Source organism: Poecilia latipinna, unplaced genomic scaffold, assembly GCF_001443285.1.
Source record: "Poecilia latipinna isolate Pla-1442-1.1 unplaced genomic scaffold, P_latipinna-1.0 Scaffold98, whole genome shotgun sequence".
Taxonomy (NCBI): domain Eukaryota; kingdom Metazoa; phylum Chordata; class Actinopteri; order Cyprinodontiformes; family Poeciliidae; genus Poecilia; species Poecilia latipinna.
The window spans coordinates 71,467-90,556 of record NW_015112714.1 but is presented as its reverse complement, the minus strand read 5'-3'; the positions used below and the strand labels follow the sequence as shown (position 1 = coordinate 90,556).

General features: G+C 40.7%; 1 protein-coding gene across 1 annotated transcript in view; it reads right to left on the bottom strand.

The window, feature by feature from the left end:
- xylt1 (xylosyltransferase I) overlaps nt 1-15,730 on the bottom strand; it is a 113,530-nt gene extending 97,800 nt beyond the window's left edge. The window contains exon 1 of the mRNA XM_015026335.1: nt 14,860-15,730. Coding sequence (XP_014881821.1) covers nt 14,860-15,168 — 309 coding nt within the window. The 5' untranslated portion in view covers nt 15,169-15,730. The remainder of the gene's footprint in view (nt 1-14,859) is intronic.
- Nucleotides 15,731-19,090: the final 3,360 nt, after the last annotated feature.

Sequence of the window (19,090 nt, the reverse complement as noted above, 5' to 3'; positions counted from 1 at the left end):
GGAGGTAGGAGGCAAGGAAACAAGTGAGGTAGGAGGCCAATAGGAAAGAACTAAAACACAAGACAGGAAATGAAGGAGAGCCACAAGAAACAAACAAAAGGGTGGATGGGATCTAGGCAGGACACAAGGAATGAAAGGAAAGAAGACCACAAGAAAAGAAATTATGGAAGATACATAAAAGTGAGGTCAAAAGGAAAGAGACAAGAAAGAAGAGAGCAAAACGTGGTAAGTGAGAAAGAAGAGATGAAAGTTAGAGGGCAAAGAAGGAGGGAGTAAAGGACAAAAGGAAGGACAACATTTAAAGAGTTGAACAGGGAATAAAGTCTGAAATGCAAAAATTATCCGTGTACTCCTACGTTCTCATACTTCCAGACCTGGAAAACATTCCAGACGTTTCCAGGCCGTGTAAGAACCGAGGTCCACAAAAGAACTGAGATTCTGTCCAAACCCTTCAAGAAGTAACGTTTGTGTGTCCTAATGGGTGAAGCTAGAACCGCCGAGCCTTGCCTGCTGGTTCTGCACCTTTTTTCTACCGTCTGGTTGTTAACAGTCAAAGATCCGACACGAAAAATCTAAAAAAAAAAAAAAACAAACAAAAAAAAAAAATTTGAAACGTAATCTCTGTGTGATCACAGAAAAAAAAAAAAGTCTTCAATGTCATATCTATACCCAAGCAACGCTAACAAGCCTTCACACCAAAAACGGGTCCCCCCCCACCCCCCCTGGATTACGCCTGGATTTGAGTCAACATCGGATTTGCAGAAAGGAAGATGAGACATTTATCTTTTCTTTTCTTCTCCCCCTCAAACGCTTTTTCCTCCAGCTTTCTTCCGCCTTGCGTATATGTACATGTGTGTTTCTGTCTTTTCTCCGCCATTTCTTTTTCTCTCCCTTTTCTTCTGCTCTCACTTTCTCCCTCTAATCACTGAGACAAGTCTTCTGGGGTTTCTGGTATTCGACTCCAGTGGCGATGAGGAGAGAGAGAGAGGAAAAAAAAAAAAAAAGGGAGAAGAAGGGAGAGGAAGAAAAGCGCCGCTGTCAGTTCCTCTCCTTGTGCTCCGCGGGACTGGAAGGACAAAAGCTTTCCCTGACAGGCCGGATCGCTCCTATCTCTGCCCGGCCAACATGTCATCGGCCTGTGTCTTTGCCGCAGAGCCGTGTAGCCTTTTCACTTCCTGCCACGGTGCCCACCAACGCCCCCCCCCCCCACCTCCACGTCGCTTAAGGACAACGTAACGCACCGAGATTAGTGTATGATGTGTCGAGAAAGGAGCAGCGAGGCAGCGGCCCGTGCTCGGCGTCATTAGTCTGCGTGGGTGTGATTATTACAAGTTCATGTGCATCTCTATTGTACATGTGAATCAGCACGTTGCCTTGTCACTGGAGCAGAATGAGGCAAAGATTTCAGAGGAGAGGGCAGTCGAGCTCTTTCCCCCCAATGACATGCGACTATTACAGCTGAAAGACAAGCACGCTCCACGCTGTCTAATGACCTACTGCACAAAACTATTCATGGGGAATGCTGCGGGGGACACAGCAGAGACGTTAGATTTACTATAAGTCATCAGTGCTAAAAGAAAAGCAAAAAAAAAATAAAAAAGAAGAAACAGCAAGAGAACGGATATGTGGCTGTCACTTCTAGCAACATTACCCGCAGCCTCTCATCACATCAAACTTGACAAACAACACCATGAAGGGAAAATTCACTTACATTTTATGTGCCATTACTGGAAAACTGCCAGATCCTCTCCTAAATAATCTGTACTTTGCCACAGAATAAGTAAGAAGCAGCACTGTAACAGCGGATTGGTTTTAATTGTGTCGCACGAGCGAAAGTTAAGAGTCATGCTGTGTTTTAGTTGCCATAATTCTCGTGTTTTATGCTCCCGTGAAATCACTTCATTCAAATAGCTCATTTTCTGAAATAAACGAGTTTAATCCTACATTTTCCGGGGCATAATTACAAAGTGAAAGTCTATTTTTAAAAGCATAAATTACAGCTATTGGAAACTTGGTCTTGAAACGTAATTTAATTTTGTGGTTAGATTGGGTATGGGAGATTATTACAATATGAAAACCTTTGGTAAAAAAAAAATAAAATAAAATACAATGATTTCACAGTATTACATTACTTACAAAAACAGAAACACAACAGTTGTTCCCTTTGCTGTCAAAACAGTGTGAGCTGATGAGTAACGGAGGTATAACAATGTTGTCATCTCAACTTGCGCATTTCTTTCTACCACGTTTTACCTTCCAAATAACTTTCCATTGAAATTCTTCAAACAGCTTTTGTGTCTTAGTTGGTGAGTGTTTGCTGAACAACTGTCAAGTCAGCACTTTTCCTCATAAGTGTGTACAAGATAATACAAAATATTAAAATATATATATATATATATATATTTTTGATCTTGTGTTATACATTTGGAAATAAGCTGTATTTATCAAACAAAAACTCTCTCTGCAAATGGTGGGACTCCATTAATAAGAAATAGAGCAAGAGAGAGAGAGAGAGAGAAATGGAGCAAGAGAGAGACGTTCTCATGGTAACAGTCCTGATCTGCTAACAGAGCTCTATTTGAAAGAATCATCCGGAAACTGCTAGCAGGTAAGGAAGTAGACAAGAGCCACTCATCGTAATCAAGATACACGAGGGTTTCAGAATCTCGAAAAGTTCCCCCCGTATCATTCCTATGGTTTATAGTCCTTTCAGTCAGGACCCAGAGAAAGTGATTGAGTTAAGTTTCTCCTTGCACTGCTGGCTAGCTGGCTCAGAAAAGGTTGCTACACTTTTCGGCTGTTTGGAAATAAAGGCAATTACATTGTGTTACATATATTTATATCTGCATCTTTTTGTTAATACCGTGAACAGTTATGCTTATGTTTTTAGCTAAGGTTTTTCCACACTGTGAGAATCTCCTACCAGCTCATCCATAAAAAAAGGAGCTACGTGACGGATCTTAAAATCCTTGTACGATGTTCCAAATATTTCTTGGGCCACCATTTAGCTCTGCACTAAGTAATGGATCTTTATGTAAATTTCTATTTCACCACCAAAAGCCCAAACAACTACACCTCCTATCTCGGCTGTGTGTGTCTTCCAGGGCTGCCTGCTAAGCCTCTTACCTGCGAGAATATTGTCATCACCGAGTATAATATAGGTTCATTCATCTGGATGATGCATTAATAATGTATCGGAGAATGAAACCATTTGCAACAGTGGTTGCGGATGATGTGTGTGTGTGTGTGTGTGTGTGTGGGGTGAAGGGGGGCGGGGGGAACTAGGAGGCAGGAGACATGGCTGCGCTGGTATTATGTGAGGATTGGCTGTTTGTTCACAGAGGGATGCAGATCTAATTGGTGTTAAATGTTGGGCTTTGTTTGCTCAAATGTTGATTTGAGAGGACAGAAATCAACCATGGTTACGATCTTTGATTTTTACAGACCATCCATAGAAAAGGCGCCATGCTGAGGTTGGAGCACACACAGATTCACTGAAGCACAAAAAACCCCGTTAAGACCTGATTGGAGAAACATGCTTCTTGCAAGAGAATGCGGGGCTCTTCCACAACCATCTACACTAAATTTGTGGAAAAATAGTTTTCTAAATTCATTTTTTTGAGCATGTTGCTGTGCACAAACTGCACAAAGGAACAAGCAAAACTAAAATACTTCCTGCTTCGGTCATATAAGCACCAGAAAGGAAGGGGTCAGGCCATATAATGACCTGTAGAGCAGTCACTAGAGTCAGGACCTCTTTAGTCCGAGGTCATAGTTCATAGCCAGAAAAGATGGAATGGGGATGAGGCTTAACCTGAAGCAGAATACTGTGCCTGTCTTTGTGGGGTTTTAGAAATCAGCAAACCATGTAACTGTTTTCTCAGTTTAGACTGCTGCCTCTATGACCTCACCCTGGGTAAAGCAGAAGACAATGGGGGAAGGATGGTTGGTTCAGCAACAATTTCTTGACTCCTCTCCTTGTCGTCATTACAATGTTTCCATTCTATGAAACTTGGGATTCATGTCAATAGGATTTTTGAACAGTTTGTGCATCAAGGGAGAATAAAAGTCCCACTCATTTGGCCAAATACATTGGCATGTGAGGGCAAATGAATGTTACTTGAAGTATAACGATCTACCAAATTTTCCATTCAAGCAGTCATTGTTGCATGCACTGATTTTGCAACAACAACTATGAATCAACCTATTGTGCAGCTCCACATCTTGAGTGTCTTGGTAAATGATTAAGGCAGAATCTTTCTCCACAGTAAATGAGGAAAATATTCCTGTAGCGATAAAGAAGAAGTTAAATGAGGAAGCTGTTGATTTACTGATCCATCTGTTTGTTTGTTTGTTTGTTTTTTCAAATGTTTTCAACTGCAGTCAAGAGAAATTGTAACAGCAACCGAGAGAACATGTGCCAAACAACAGACAGATGGACAACAAGATCCTTAATGTCTTCTGCAGAATCTACGGGAACAACACCGGCTACTATGTAACTCCACACAAATACTGAGCTCAAAAATAACTTTCTTTACTGCATGTTCCTGTTCCATATTTATAGAGACTTAGAAAATACTTCAATAACTCTCCAATTTGGACATAAAGCCTGTAAAATCAAAATTTTCCACAGTTTCTGCTAAAGCCAAAACGGTTACTTATTTTTCTTCCTATATGACCGTGGCGACCACTGCGTGTTCGTAGAAAACCTCAAACCAAGAAGACCAGCAGAAGTCCTCCTCGCATGTGATGCGCAACACAGGCCACGCTAATCCAGGCAGAATAACTGCACACACCCTCTGCCGCCAAACCCTCGACACACAGTTTTTGCTCCTAACTCGATGCTGCAGTTATCCATTTGCCCTATTAACCATAATATGGTAATGGAACTTGCTTCGCTCTCATCGCCCAGGCGGGGAGTCAATATAATTGACCGGACCGTGTGAGTCACTCCCCTGTGTTTTCTGTTTGCGAAGACATGCGTAGTATTTTCGGCACCTGTTGAATGGCTGTTGTCTCATTACACAATGACGGCAAAGAAACAGAGGAAGACGGGGGGGAGGGGGGGGGAATGGATTCTTCCGACACTGTGAACAGATGGCGTGCATGCATGGTGCACTGAAGAGTCCATTCAGCACCTGTGCTGCACAACGGGCTTAGCAGCGAAGTCTGTGGCTTGTTGTGTTTTGAGTTGCTTTGGATACTCCGTCGGCGCTCTTCTGCACATCATTTCACACGCTCGGGATTCCACACCGACGCTGACAGTTTTCACATTAGTGGCATCGGCTTAGCAAAGTAACATGACAGGGGTTTTGCATTACGGTAATGATAAAATGTTTTTCCTGTTGCGGCACGTAGGACTGTGTCGTGTGTACAAATTACACTTCAGCATCAAAGTATTCTAGGTTTTCAGGGAGTCTCTTTCAAGTCTCTCAGGTGCACACTTCTTCCTTTAGATCTGAATATGTTCCCAACCTCTCTCTCAGGCTAATGGCACTTGAAAACGAGGCTCGCTGTGTTCAAAAATCACAATACGTTTTTGATGGATGGGCAGGCTGCACTCTACTTTTCTCCATATTGCGGATTTTTACAGAATAACACGTTATTGTTGTAAAGATTGGGCCATTAAGAGTTTTTAAATCACAGTCTCCTTGGGGAGGTTTTTTTTTTTTTTTTTTTTTTTTACCCCCAAGACCGTAATCATGTGTGTATAAAGGTTTGTTTAAAGCAGAACGGCTCATGCTCACGTCTGAACGATTTACTTTTTGGGAGAGCCAATTTAAATGCCAATTACCACACTGAGAGTGGCTTTGATGTATTACGAAACCCAGCGCTGACAGTGACTGGTGCATGCAGCGGAGCAGGAACAAACGGCACCCCCAGGAATGGCAGTGTGAGAATGAAGTGGACTTGACGTGTGGGGAAGATGGGGGGGGGAAAGCAGCTTTATTACAGTGTGAATGAAAGCCCTTTCATGATAAATGAAAACGCCGGCCGTTAAATAATGACACCATTAAAAATGTCACACCAGACAATGGCGGGCTTTTGTTTCACTTTAGCGAAATACGTTGCACAGGTTGGATCTGCCACCGTCAGTGAGAAGTAACAAATTGCTCAAATGAATGGAGACGAATGATGATTTGCCTAATATTAGGCCATGTTTGCAGGATTCAGATTCCTCCTCTGGCTCAGTGGAAGAGTGGGCGTGCACAAACGACAGAGCCTTTGTTGGCTGGGCAAAAAAGGCAGATAAGGCCGCTCAAACAAAGTTAAATGCTGTCTGTTTAAACAGGTAAGATGTCAATTTATTTAAATTTACAACTGACTCTAAAGAAGCACCGTCTTCTAGCACCGATGGCATCAAATCAGACTTGTGCAGAAATACAGCAACTTGGAATTTGCTTGAAAAACCATTTCTTCTGCTTTTGCTTTTCCAATCACAGGTGAGTGTTCGAGATCATCAAACTAATTTTATTGCCAAAGATAACGTGAGAAAATACAGGAGACAGTTTTCAAATGGCAATGATTTCTTTTCAGTCCATCCATACCAACCTGGCAGTATTTGAAAAAGGAAACTTTTTTCAATTCTAATAATTGGTTGTGCAGCCGTTGGTGGCAGCGACTCCGAAAAATACTTAATAATAATTTGTAAAGTCTTTTATGCTGCTGTGGAGGAATGTATCTACTCTTATTGTTTTAATTCAGCCACACTGGATAATTATTTTTTACCCTGAGGGTCATGCCACATCAGATCAACGGGTTAAGCCACCCAGAAGAAAACTTTCTAGGATGTTTTGGGTTGTGGTCAAAATATTCAATATTTCATTATAATACATACTAAATAATTTCCTGAATTGGATTTATGTGGAATGAAGCCAATTTCCACTGTGAAAATCTTAGAAATAAGAGTCAATTTTATTATTGTCACTAATAAAATAAGTAATATTAAAGGTCCACTATATTATGCTTCTTTGAACAAGCTATAGGATAAGTTTGTGGGCTGTACAAAACATGTTCATAACATCTAATACACAAAATTATTCTCAGATATTGAGGTATCACCTGGTCAGTTCTGCTTGTTTTGAGCTCCTTCAGAAATGCGCTGTTTTAGGGCTACGATTATGCAAATGAGCTGTTGGCCAAGCCCTCCTAACTCAGTGTTTTCATTAGCACCGCCTCAAAATTGCTACAAGCAAACACACAGTAGTACAACCTTACATACTTGACCCCAAAGCAGACACAAAAGCACAATAATTCAGCACAAAGCCAGTTTTTTTTGCACAAATGCAACCTGTTTTTTAAAAACATATCGGCGAGGTTAGACAGAGGAGAAGCATTTAGCACAGCATTAGCAAATGCTTGTTGACAGATTATGTTCGTGCCGAACAACAATACAAAACAAACACATCGTTATGTACTTGCATCGCCATCATCTGCAGGACTGTGACGAACAGTAGAAACTTCAACATTCTTTGGCAATTTCACAGGGACTTTGCAAGCAAAAAACGAATTGTATCGTTTGCTCAATATCGCGATATATATGGTATTGTGAGTAGAATATCACGGTACAGTAATCGTGAGATTAGTGCATCACTACTGCCCTAATGGGTATGCTGCTGAATACATCACTGAGGTTTTTCTTTTATATTTTAAACTGTTGTTGCATTACCTCCTTGTTATCGGCATGACACTAATTAACTCAATAAAAATCATCTCAAACTGTTACTGGTTATATTTTCCGATTTTTTCACTTGGAAAACTATGCTTTAAAAGAAAAATCGTAGCATCAACAACGTCATCAGGTATTCTTTAGAATAAGTTCTAAGTATGACTTCTTTGTACTGTGACATTACCAAAGTGTGCTTGAACCTAAGTTCATTTCTAGCAAGAGGCAAGATTTCAATATTTTTATCCTCCATTTGAGCAGTATTATGTTCTTCAGCTTCTATTAAAGACCATCCCTGACCCACCTTTACTTTATCCAGAGAAACAATGGGACAGACGAAAACCTGTGTGTGCACTTGGGAGTTGTCATCCAGCGGTAGACAGATTGTGAAGCAGAGATCAAAGAGCTTATACTACAACCTTTCGACCTTCTCTCAGGCTATTTTTTGTTATCAAGTCTTTAACTTCTGATGCTACTACGAAGGGAAATATAACATGACTGTACATATTTATAAGGTAGATTATGCATATCATACACGAGACTCATCTTAATGTCATGTAATTTGAAATTAACAGGAAATGGTACTACTGTTGTATGACAATCCAAAGACTTAAGGACTCCAGTGGAACGGTTTCACACAGTAAAACCAAAGCGATTTACCCATGGAAGGCCAAAATGATCATTTTCTTAGTGGAAACATGGTGTGTATGCATTTGTCAGCGTGACTCAGTGCTGTGATCATAGACATACTGGGATGAATCATTTTGTGAATGCGGCTGGAGGATAAATGGTTGCATGAGATTGAAGCATTAAATGTAGACCATGCATTATTAAAGCTAACAATAATCCTTGTATGTTATGTTCTTTCAATCAATCTATTAATGTTAATTTTGTCAGTCTTTGAGGTCACTTGCTGCCTAAAAATGTCTGTCCATGAATCTATTTTACTCATATTTCAGAATAGGCTGATGAATACAACTTCTCAGTAAGTTCACCTTTCACAGTGGAGCTTACTTGATTATACAATCTCTTTTCTGCAGCAAATATCACTATCACTAACAGATATGAATTAAATGTCATCATCACAATATAAGTGTGCTAATAGATTCCAAGCACATGTGTGCCAACGTAATATTTAGCATCTATATTTTTCTTTCTTTCTAAAGCAAATTAGTGCCAAGGATGTCAAAGAGTGTTGGAAGCACAGAGAAGAAAAAGTAAAAACAGGAAAAAAGAGGATGCTTCACAGACAGTCTGAGCTTTCTCCCATTCACTTGGATTCTGCAGGTAGAACAAGAAGAACAGGAGGAGAAGTTGTGAACGACGATATTTTCCTCACTGTTTTGGAATTATAGTCTGCCTGTAGTTTTACCAATGGCAGCCGAGGAAGTGAATGAAGCCGTTCAGTCCAAGTATTGAATTAACATCAACAGCCATCTCTTTCAGCTCGAGGCTGCTCACTTTGCAGTGGAAGATGGTTGTTTACAGCTCAGGCAATATCCGGTAAACTTCACTGAATCGAGCTGGCGCATGACACACGTCACAGCCAAAAGCTAATGATTGAGTAACATTTAAAACTTGAACAGAGTCCACACCTCCAGGGAATAATCATTTCTCAATAGCCAAGAGCCCAGACCCTCTGGACGAAGCAAACAGAGTAGGACAAGGGGCTGGATTGTACCAGGCCAGTGAGCTGTGGGCATCATGCAGATTTCTTCATGAATTTAACGAGTGAACGAGGCAACTTGTTCCTGGTGTTGGTGTGTCACATTTATTTGATTTAAAGAAACAGTTTAGGACGTCTCCTTTGCTCTTGATTCGGACATTTGTAGCCACTTGGAAAAAGCTACTGAAGGATTAAACACAGACCTAAAAAAGTAGAATAGGAGCAAGCAGAGCTTCATTCAAAAAAACTAGACAGCATAGTACAGTATACGATCAGGAGGGATTATTTTTGATCTACCACGTTTCTGGAAAGTTGAGTTGAGTCTCCACACCCAGGTCGGATTAGCGCCAGACCATTAATAAATGTACTAAGACCCGTCTGACAGCATGAAGTAGGTTAAAAGATCTAAAAGAAACAGCTCATGTGTTGCCATCAGCTTGTGAGCTTTATTGAACTCAAGCACAATAAGGCAAGTAGGAAATTAAATATACAAATGAACATTTTTGAGCGATCTAGTCAAAACATCCCTCTGTGATATTATGGCATGACCTTAAAAAGGTACAAAATAACAATAAATAACAAGGTACAAAAATCTACATGTATTTCTCTGGATTCAGTCAATGAGCCATTCTTCTCAGAGACAAATCCTTCACCTCACAAGTGTCTGGCTAAGTGAGGTGTGGCATGAAAACAAACGCCCTAATATCATAACTTGTAATCACTCGCAGTTAAGGCAGACGTGTGCCATTATTATACTGTGGAAACAGTTAAAAAGAAGAATAAAATTCACAGGGAACCAGATGGCTGGTGATGCCTTTACTGCCATAGGAGACCATTTGGAAAACTTGATGCAATGGAAAACATGTACATCAGGGGAAATGTTGCACGTATTACCATGACTAAGAGGAGAAATCTTAACAACGGGAGTGAGCCTGAACTCCCGCTACGCCTGGGAGATGGGGATCATGACAGAATATGAGTGGAGTAATGGGACAGATGGAAAGAAAATGCTGATGGCCAGATGTGTAGACTTTCATGGCTTTTCCTCAATCTGCTGCCGAGGGCATGTTTCTCCTTCTTCACACACACCCTTACAAGCCTATTAATAACAATTGTGACATTAACTCTTGTAATAAATCGATGTGAGAATAAAGACGACAGGCTAATTAATAAATATGGAACTTTTACGGGATGATAAATGCTCAACAGGTAGTCAAAGCCTGTGTGAAAACACAAACTCTGCACACTCTTCAAGGAGTAGCTCCCTAAAAACCACAAAAAAAACGAAAAAAAAAAACAAAAAAAAACAAGAAATATGCTCTAATGACAGCTGTGGCTTCTGCCTGCTGGGATGACACATCTGAAGATCTGCATAATTTTCCCATGTAACACCAGTTATCATGTAGAAATGCTGCCTTTTGTCAAAGTCTAGCTCCTGGCTCGTTCTGTTCTGGATCGAATTGCTGCTCGAACTTTCCTCAGACGCACTGCCTCATATAGCATCGGCTGGCACTCATGCGGCAGTCTTACACAAGGCGAGGCGGCCTTGCCAACTCACAGAGACGCACTCAGACATGCATGCTTCTCATAACTAAGAGGGAATGAAAACAAGGTGATTAGGTAGGAGAAAGTATGTGCATGTCCAATCTGGAGGTTACAGAACTATACGGTAGAGAGAAAGAGCCAGAGGCTGGAGTTGTCTAATCTGGAGGGTTAGGTTCTGTGGAAATTTTAATTCTTTTTTTAGAGATGTTCCAATGAATCAGTCAGAAATCAACATCACCTAACTTCCTGTTGACCACCTCTGTTAAGAGATCAGCAGGTACAGACTTTACAATCGAAATTCTTAAGAAATGAACCAATCAGTCTGTCAATTTTTCCTGGATTGTCCGTGAGTTGTTGAAGAGTGACATATTAAAATTGCATTGGAGATAAATTAATCGATTGCCAGAGTCAAACGGCCAATTTTCTCTAGATTGTCCTATCAGATCTTGAAAATACTGATTATTGTTCCTGTTAAATAAAAGCTAGGAGAAGCACTTTCACAATTTTTGATCTATCGATGCATCAACCAAAAACCTGCATTATGATTCACGTTTTTGACTTTAAGAAGAAATGGATAAAAGTTAGAGATGATTCATAAATAGCAATCCTTTATTTTTTGGGTTTATGCTGTATTCTAAACTGCTACTTCAATTTAGGAACCTGCAGTACATTTATTTTCCTCATGTTTGTATTACAGGTGGAAAAATAAGTTCTGTATCTGTCATTATTGGAAACAGCTGGGAAGTTCTCAAAGAAAGACCGAACTCGGTATCAACCTTCCTGTTTTTTAAATTCATCATATCTCAGATTGTTCTTCAATACAATATATTATGTAATATGTCCTGCAGGCATTGTTTTCTGGTGGATTAAAAAGTTATTACCTCTGTTGAAGATCCTCCATCACATTTTTCTCGCCTCTGATGTGGTATACTCCTTATACAGAATCAATAGGTCAAATCAAATCTCCACCAAAACCTATAATTGGTGTCATGTAGGAAAAGTCTGATCGTAGCATCTCTACAGTATTTTTTTTCTAATCGTTAAATGCATCAAAGCCAAAAGATAATTTTTAGTGAGTGTTAGGGGCACGTAATTTGACGCATACATCTTCTATAATCTTGGGATTCCTTCAATTTGTGTTCTATTCAAAGCTACTATATTTACCCAAGAACATGAAGCACTTTTGCTTTCCTTTTTTATATAATTCCTAGAATTAATGACTGGAATCGGTACATCACATCTGAAAGAGACTGATATTGTCATGGCAAAGCCTGATTGGTTTCTCTCAATCACAAAGAGGTTTGACGATTTGACGTTCTGAAACAGATGAGCAGCAGCGGATGACCAAAGCGCCGAGAAAAGAAAAGGAGGCGTTTTAACAATGAAACACAACTGGATAAGTTAGTGTGGACGCAGCACGAAAAGGTTCCAACGTGACTAATCTGGAGTTGCTGTTATGTAATTCATGTGCAGCCCAGTAATTCAGTGCAGCGCATCATAACAACACCCTAATGTGCTGTAATTTCTCCTAATTTCCCTCAAGATCCGAATGAAGAGAAGACTGGTGTATCAGATAAATCCGCACCACTACGTAATGCCATACACAACACACTGCGATGCACTTTGTTATCTGACTGCTTTTAATCTGAACCAGCATTAACTTCATCAGTAACCCGATCTGCAGCAGCTCGGCTGTCGGCTCAGACCACACTGGCCAGCCTTCGCCTCTCTGGTGCCTCAAGTGATCCTGTCGCCAGTATCACTTGGTTCTTTGCTGTCCCCTGTGTTATGAGTTAAGTTTTTATCCATTTGAATGTGCAAGTAGGGGCGATGCAGGTGTATTTTGGTTATTCGAGGATGCTACATTAAGTCTGATGCACGACAGGAACCTTTTTTCATTTCTTGTTTTTGTCTGAAAAGCCTGGGAGAGAAAGCGAGCGCTGTGCCCTGGTTGAGTTGAAAAACGCAACGCCGTTTTTGTGGATTTGTACGCGGCCATCTTGTTTTGTACGTGGCGTGTCGTGTGGCCTGAACGCCAGAGGTGCATGACACTTAAATACAATTAATTTTTCAGTCTGGAAGTGAAGATTTAATAATGTGATTAAGCAATGTTATTAGATGCTAATAAAACAGATGCATTAAAATCAATGACAGGGTTTCTGTGACATTTTGTCAGTTGAATTTGAAACTTTTCAGCACTTTTGTGACATTATTTATATTTAAGAATGTCATTAATTATAAGAAATAGCACATTCATTTAATAGCTTAACTTACAAAATAGTCTAAACAAGTTAAATATTCAGCTACATATTGTTTTAGTAACTAATGAAATTACTAGGTTTTGAAGCCAAACCTAGTTAAATATAAGCTTCTTCTTCTTATAGTGGAGATACAAAGAACATTTCTACAGTGATTGCCAAAACATTTAACTGTTTTAATTTTGTTCCCCTTATTTAACAAAGGAAGCCCTTTGAATCCTAAAATATCATTTTAAAAGCTTGCCCTGGCAAATACGACAGCACATAAAGGCAGCACTAAAAAGCAATTAAAAAACTCATAAGATTGGTTAGACGTTACAAAATGTCACTAAGAATATCCCAGAACTAAGATGAGACCAGTGACACAAGCAACAGTTCAATACAGTTAAAAATATTTGCATCCAGATATTTAGTTCTCTGTGATGTTTAACATTTATTTAAATTTGCTCAATGAAACGAGTTCCTTTATATTCTGGAGTTGATTGCACAGACAAGCAGCAAGCAGTGAGGGGCAACATCCAACAAACCAGCTTTAGTAAAAACTGATTTATTGTTAAAAAAAAACAGATGAACTATGAAGCAATAAATGAATAATCCATATTCAACACATTACTTGATCAAATTTAAGACCTAGTATGGGAAATCCGGAGGTAACGGAGACTTTTAACCCTCTGGGTTCCCTTCATTTTCAGCTCCACCTTTGAGGACTGCAGTCGCCAGCAGAAGTAGAGTTATTTAACTTATCTCAAATATGCAAATAAAATAGACATTAACTTGCAAAGAAAGAGGAATAAACAGCATTATGAGTATGAGTCATAGGACCCAACAAAATTGAAAGGACACAGACTGCTCAGTTTCGTGTTCAAAGAATATGAAAGACTTGAAGAAAAAAAACAACAATTTCATCCAAAATAGCCAAACTCGGCCCATGTTTATGCAGTTTTCCACAACACAACTTGTTGGGAAATTTAAAAACAAGCAAGCAAAAGTCAATGGACTGAATGGAACTGTAAGATTTCTTTTAATACCCAGCAGAAACTGCGATATTAGCTGATTTGTTCATATGTATGAAGATCTGTCCTCATATTTAATTTGACGACTCTAATTCCTCTGCTCTCATCAAAACCAACCCTGCAAATTAGGTTATGTTTCAGTTTGGCATTGGCCAGACAGTGCTGCTGAGCTGTGCATAAACTGTTGACTTGAAATACCAAATAGACCCTGACAGGTATAGACTACAACCCCAGACAGTGGCTCTGCTGTCCAGGCATCTTCACAGCTGCTATCTTGTGAAAGGATTTTTTTCTCTCTCTCCCCTTTTCGCCCTTCCCTGCAACCACACTGCCCTGGAGTGAACTGATTTCACTCTGCTTTGGCATTTCTTTTCTTTTTTTCCTATATGAAGAAAGGAAGTCTGGCGTTCATTCTACAGACGCACTGGATGACTAAAAGGGAGCATGCTTTGCATCTTGCTCATGTAAGACAATCATTTCCTTCCAGAGGAGCCCGACAACGATCAAAAATTCATTCAGAGGCCCTGCAGAGCGTTTGTCTCCAAAAAAAAAACAAAAAAAAAAACAAACAACCAAAACAACAACAAAAAAACAGGGATCTAAGCAGAAGATGTTTCACCCAGCCAACCAACCGCTACATCTTTCCCCCCGATGAGGTCCTTTACACCGAGCATAAGATGCGACCACACGGTCACAGCGCTGCTGTCTTACCGGCTGCTGTATGTGACGAGACGTCCCCCTCCCCGGCGGAGGAAGATGCTGCTGCTGCTGCTGCTGCCGCCCGGGCTGCCTCTGCTGCTGGACTCCGCGCTGGAGATACTCGCTGCCGGCGGCTCTGCTGCCCGCCACCCGGTCCCTCTTCTCTCGCACGCTGGAGCCTGCGTTTTCTCGCTCTTCGCCGGAGTCGAGGGAGCTGAAGTTCCACACAATGAGGGTCTGCACCAGCAGCACGGTGAGGGCTGCGATCAGGGCGGACCGAGACCGACGGGCCAGCTTGCGAGCACAGGAGCCGCCGACCATGTTCGCACGCCGCGCTGCACAGAGCTGGAGGAGCGTCTGTGGCTCTGAGCGAGCGAGCAGGGGAGACGGGATGAGAAGAGTGGAAGTACTGAGGGAGGCAGCGGAGGAGGAGGAGGAGGAGGAGGAGGCGGAGGTGGTGTTGGTGGAGGGAGGCTGAGCTTTATGGTGGCGGTGGAGGCGAGGAGGAGCGTCGGGAAGGAGAGACAGGGGGGCCACCGTGTGGTGAAAGCCGACAGAAGTGATGCTCCAGGCGCTCGGAGTCCACTTCCAGTTCAATCTCCGTGAGACGGAAATTAGTCCACGTTTTAATCTACCAAAAGAAGAATTTGGATAATATCAAATACGTCCAGGTAATTGCAAATATGGAAATGTTCACTTTGCGTTATTAGATGGCAGAAAATTGCAGAATTACTGGGCCTGTAGGGCTTCTTGACAGACAAGTTAACTGATGTCAACAGGGGCATTGACTGTGGGGTTCCTAGCCTTATTATGTTGCCTTGGGCAGCTTTACCAATTCATATCAGTCAACTTTCTATTGGGGCTAAACTGCATATATATATATATATATATATATATATATATTTATTTATTTATTTTCCAATACACTTTCAGTCAGGTACAAACTATTTTCTCTCTTACATTTTGTTTCTTTATACAAAATGCTGCTTAAAATGTCAACTGAACTTATTAAGGGGGGAAAAATGCTATCCAAGCAAACCTAACCCCAAAGTTTAAAAAAAAGTAATAAAACCTGCTTATTGGTTTTAATAGTGAATTAACTGGGAAGAACATGATATTTTTTGCAAAGCTAAGTGAAAGTTCACGAGCCACAAACAGCTCTGATTACTGCCATCTAACTTCATTAGGCCAACAAAGAAAAATCAGCACATCATGACATAATCTAAAGAAGTTGAAAAATGCATGAGAAGGTCTTTTACACCTGATGGAGAAAAGGTGATTTTTAACCAATCCTTTGGAGCTCAAGTGAACTGCAGTAACAGCCATTAATGAACAGAGAACAGTGATTCCTTCGCATGGTGTTGATAGTGGAATGGTTTGGGACTGTTTTGCTGCTTCGTGACTTCTTCCTGTTGTTTTTATTGGAACTATATGTATTATTGTCTGGTCCTGAAGAAAAATGTCCAGTCATCAGTTTGACCAAAGTCTCAAGTGAACTTGGGTTATGCAGCAGGAAAATGAAGCACACCAGCAAGTCCTCCTTTAAATTATTCAAAACAAAATAAACGAACAATTATTGGCTTGGTCTAGTCAGGTTCTGGACTTAAATCCAATTGGGATGCAGTGGCATTCCCTTAAACAGGCTTTGCATAGACAAGTGGGCCAAACCTCCTTCACAGCGATGTAAAAAAAAAAAAAAAAAGACTCATCACCAGTTACTGCAAACACATTCTAGCCTTCGTCGCCGCCAACGGTGGCGCAACTAGTCGTTAAGACTGGAAGGCGATTACTTTTGAACATATGGGTAGCTTGGTTCGGACAACCTTTTTTCCCCCCCTCAATATAAGAAACCATAATTTCAGTCTGCAGTTTGCTCGCTTTATCTAGTCTGAAATTAAAATTTGTTTGATCATCTGGAACACTTAACGGTGGCAAAATAAAAACAGAAGACATCTGTTAGAGAGCAAATGATTCTTCTCAAATTGCTGTAAAAAAGCTTAATGTTGTCAAGTCATCTGTAAAGAATGTAGGTTTTAAGTAGTACTCGTCGCTCTGTTATGAGATGTTTTCTGTGCCCATTTATGTTCATTCTGTAGTGAATGTTTCACATGGGTTATCGGTAATGATTGACCAACACTAATTAGACTAAATCTGTTGCAAAATGGCAGTGATCTGCTTCAGACTTTGGCCCCTCTGCGATTGGCCATTAGCTCAAATATGCGAGGCACTTTGGATGGTCATCTACGACAGGTGAGACACAAACAGCTCATCATTTCCCAACAGAAGTGTTCCCTAACCCTGTCCCTAAGGGAACACTAGCCAGCACGATTCGGATGTGTCCAAAATCATCAAATGATCATTATTACCTCCCCCGGGATCCCATCATGTTCTGCAGGAATCCGCAAATGAACACCTCGTTTAGATCAAGTGGCGGTAGGGAAACACCTGAAACACGCAGATCTAGGGCTGAAGACTTCTGCTCTACAAAACTCAGCCTCGGAAAAGTCGCCACTGAATTCTGAATGTGTTATGAATTCAAATGAGGTTTTCACTCGTTCCAGCAGACCATTGTCACCATTTGAGTTCCATGTACTTGACTGTCGGTGACGTCTTTCTTTACATGTGCATAATTTTCTTACTTCTTCCACTGTTTCGTCCTTGTTGGCTCACATAGTACCTCCGGTGTTACTGTGTTGATTTAGCATGAGGTCATCCAGCCTCTGCATTGCTTTTCCAGCTTTCAGGTTTCAGCTCATCACCCTTCCCCTTTCCTTCTTGTCAGCTACATAAATAAGTTTATAATGAATGAAGGGCTTTTACAATTTTCTTGTTTTTAGTTTCACTTTGTTCCTTCTTTTTTTTTATTTCTTCAATCAAGCAATCTGCATACGTTTCACATAAATAAAAGAGGCCGTACTCCTGTGCGGGGTGCTTTGTTGTTTTTTTTTTACCACTATGTCCAATTTACACTGACATTGCTTAAGTATTCAGAGCCTAATATAGGTCTTTGGCAGTGTGTAGGACGTCTTCTTGAAAGTAACTCTTTTTGAAAGGGGAACCTTCAGAACCATATTCATTTTTAGCACTTTTTATTGTTACTCATTTAGGGAACAGGTCCAGAATCTGGATTCATCAAAGACTTTGGCGTCATTTTCTTAATATAATTTATTTTTGATGCCGTGAGTTATAATGCTTTAATGCTGGTTTGTCCCTTTTTGCCACTTCCAGCTTTCCATTTACTCCAACTTGCGCTCCCTTTCCGTTTTGTCATATCACCTTGCAGAAACATTGGCACCACTAGTAAAAATGGAGAAAAGCCTTAAGGGAAATTTTAAGAAAACATTTTCAAATTAAAGACTGGATTTATGCCCGTCACTAAACGATTAAGTCTTAAAATAAATTAAGCTTTTAGTGCAGACAAATAGATCAAGGTAAATTGAATACATTGATTCAGTTGGTGCTTTACTATATTGATAACAAAAATCATAAAAAACAAACAAAAAAAAACATTTGTTGTCCGTCATTGCTTTAAAACAAATCACAACACATGAAGGATTTTGAACTGTCAGTGTAACTGAACGAGCTCTGACAAACGCAACCATTTTCAAAGACTTTTTTTCCCACACAAATTGGGCACATTTTCAGGTAAGTGGTTGCTACAAAGGCCTCAGTCTTTGTGTCTGCCTCCCTTTCCTTTCTCCTGAAGCCGTTCATGGTTCTCAGGTTTGGCAATCACATAAACAGAGTCGCAGTATCTCCTGCAGCAGGCTCCTTTTTCTACACAGCAGGCAGTTTGACTTGTCATGGTAGGAAAGGCAAAGGTGTTACTAAAAACATTAAGCCACGGCTCACTGCAAGTCAAGTCTCTCAAAAAGTCCCCACAGTAAGCCAACGTGAATGGCCAGCAGAATCATCAGAGTGAAAAGCTGTCATTTTATGCCTCTTAAAGCAGGGACACACATAAGCTCAACATTGTACATGCCCCCTGTCCTGTTTTATCAGAGAGTGACACCATTTGAAGACAACGTAAGGTCCTAAAGGATTGTGTTTTCTGGCCAAGCCAGGTGTTTCTGTTCCCTAAAGCTAGCAATTTACAGCATCAGTTCATTCATCCATTGTCAATGCCTGCTTATCTTGGCCGGGGAGGCGGGGGGCTTGTGTATTTCAAATGGTCTTTGGGCGAGAGGCTGGGTACTGGGTACGGCACGGAGAATTCACCAGTCCATCAGAAAGGCACACAATA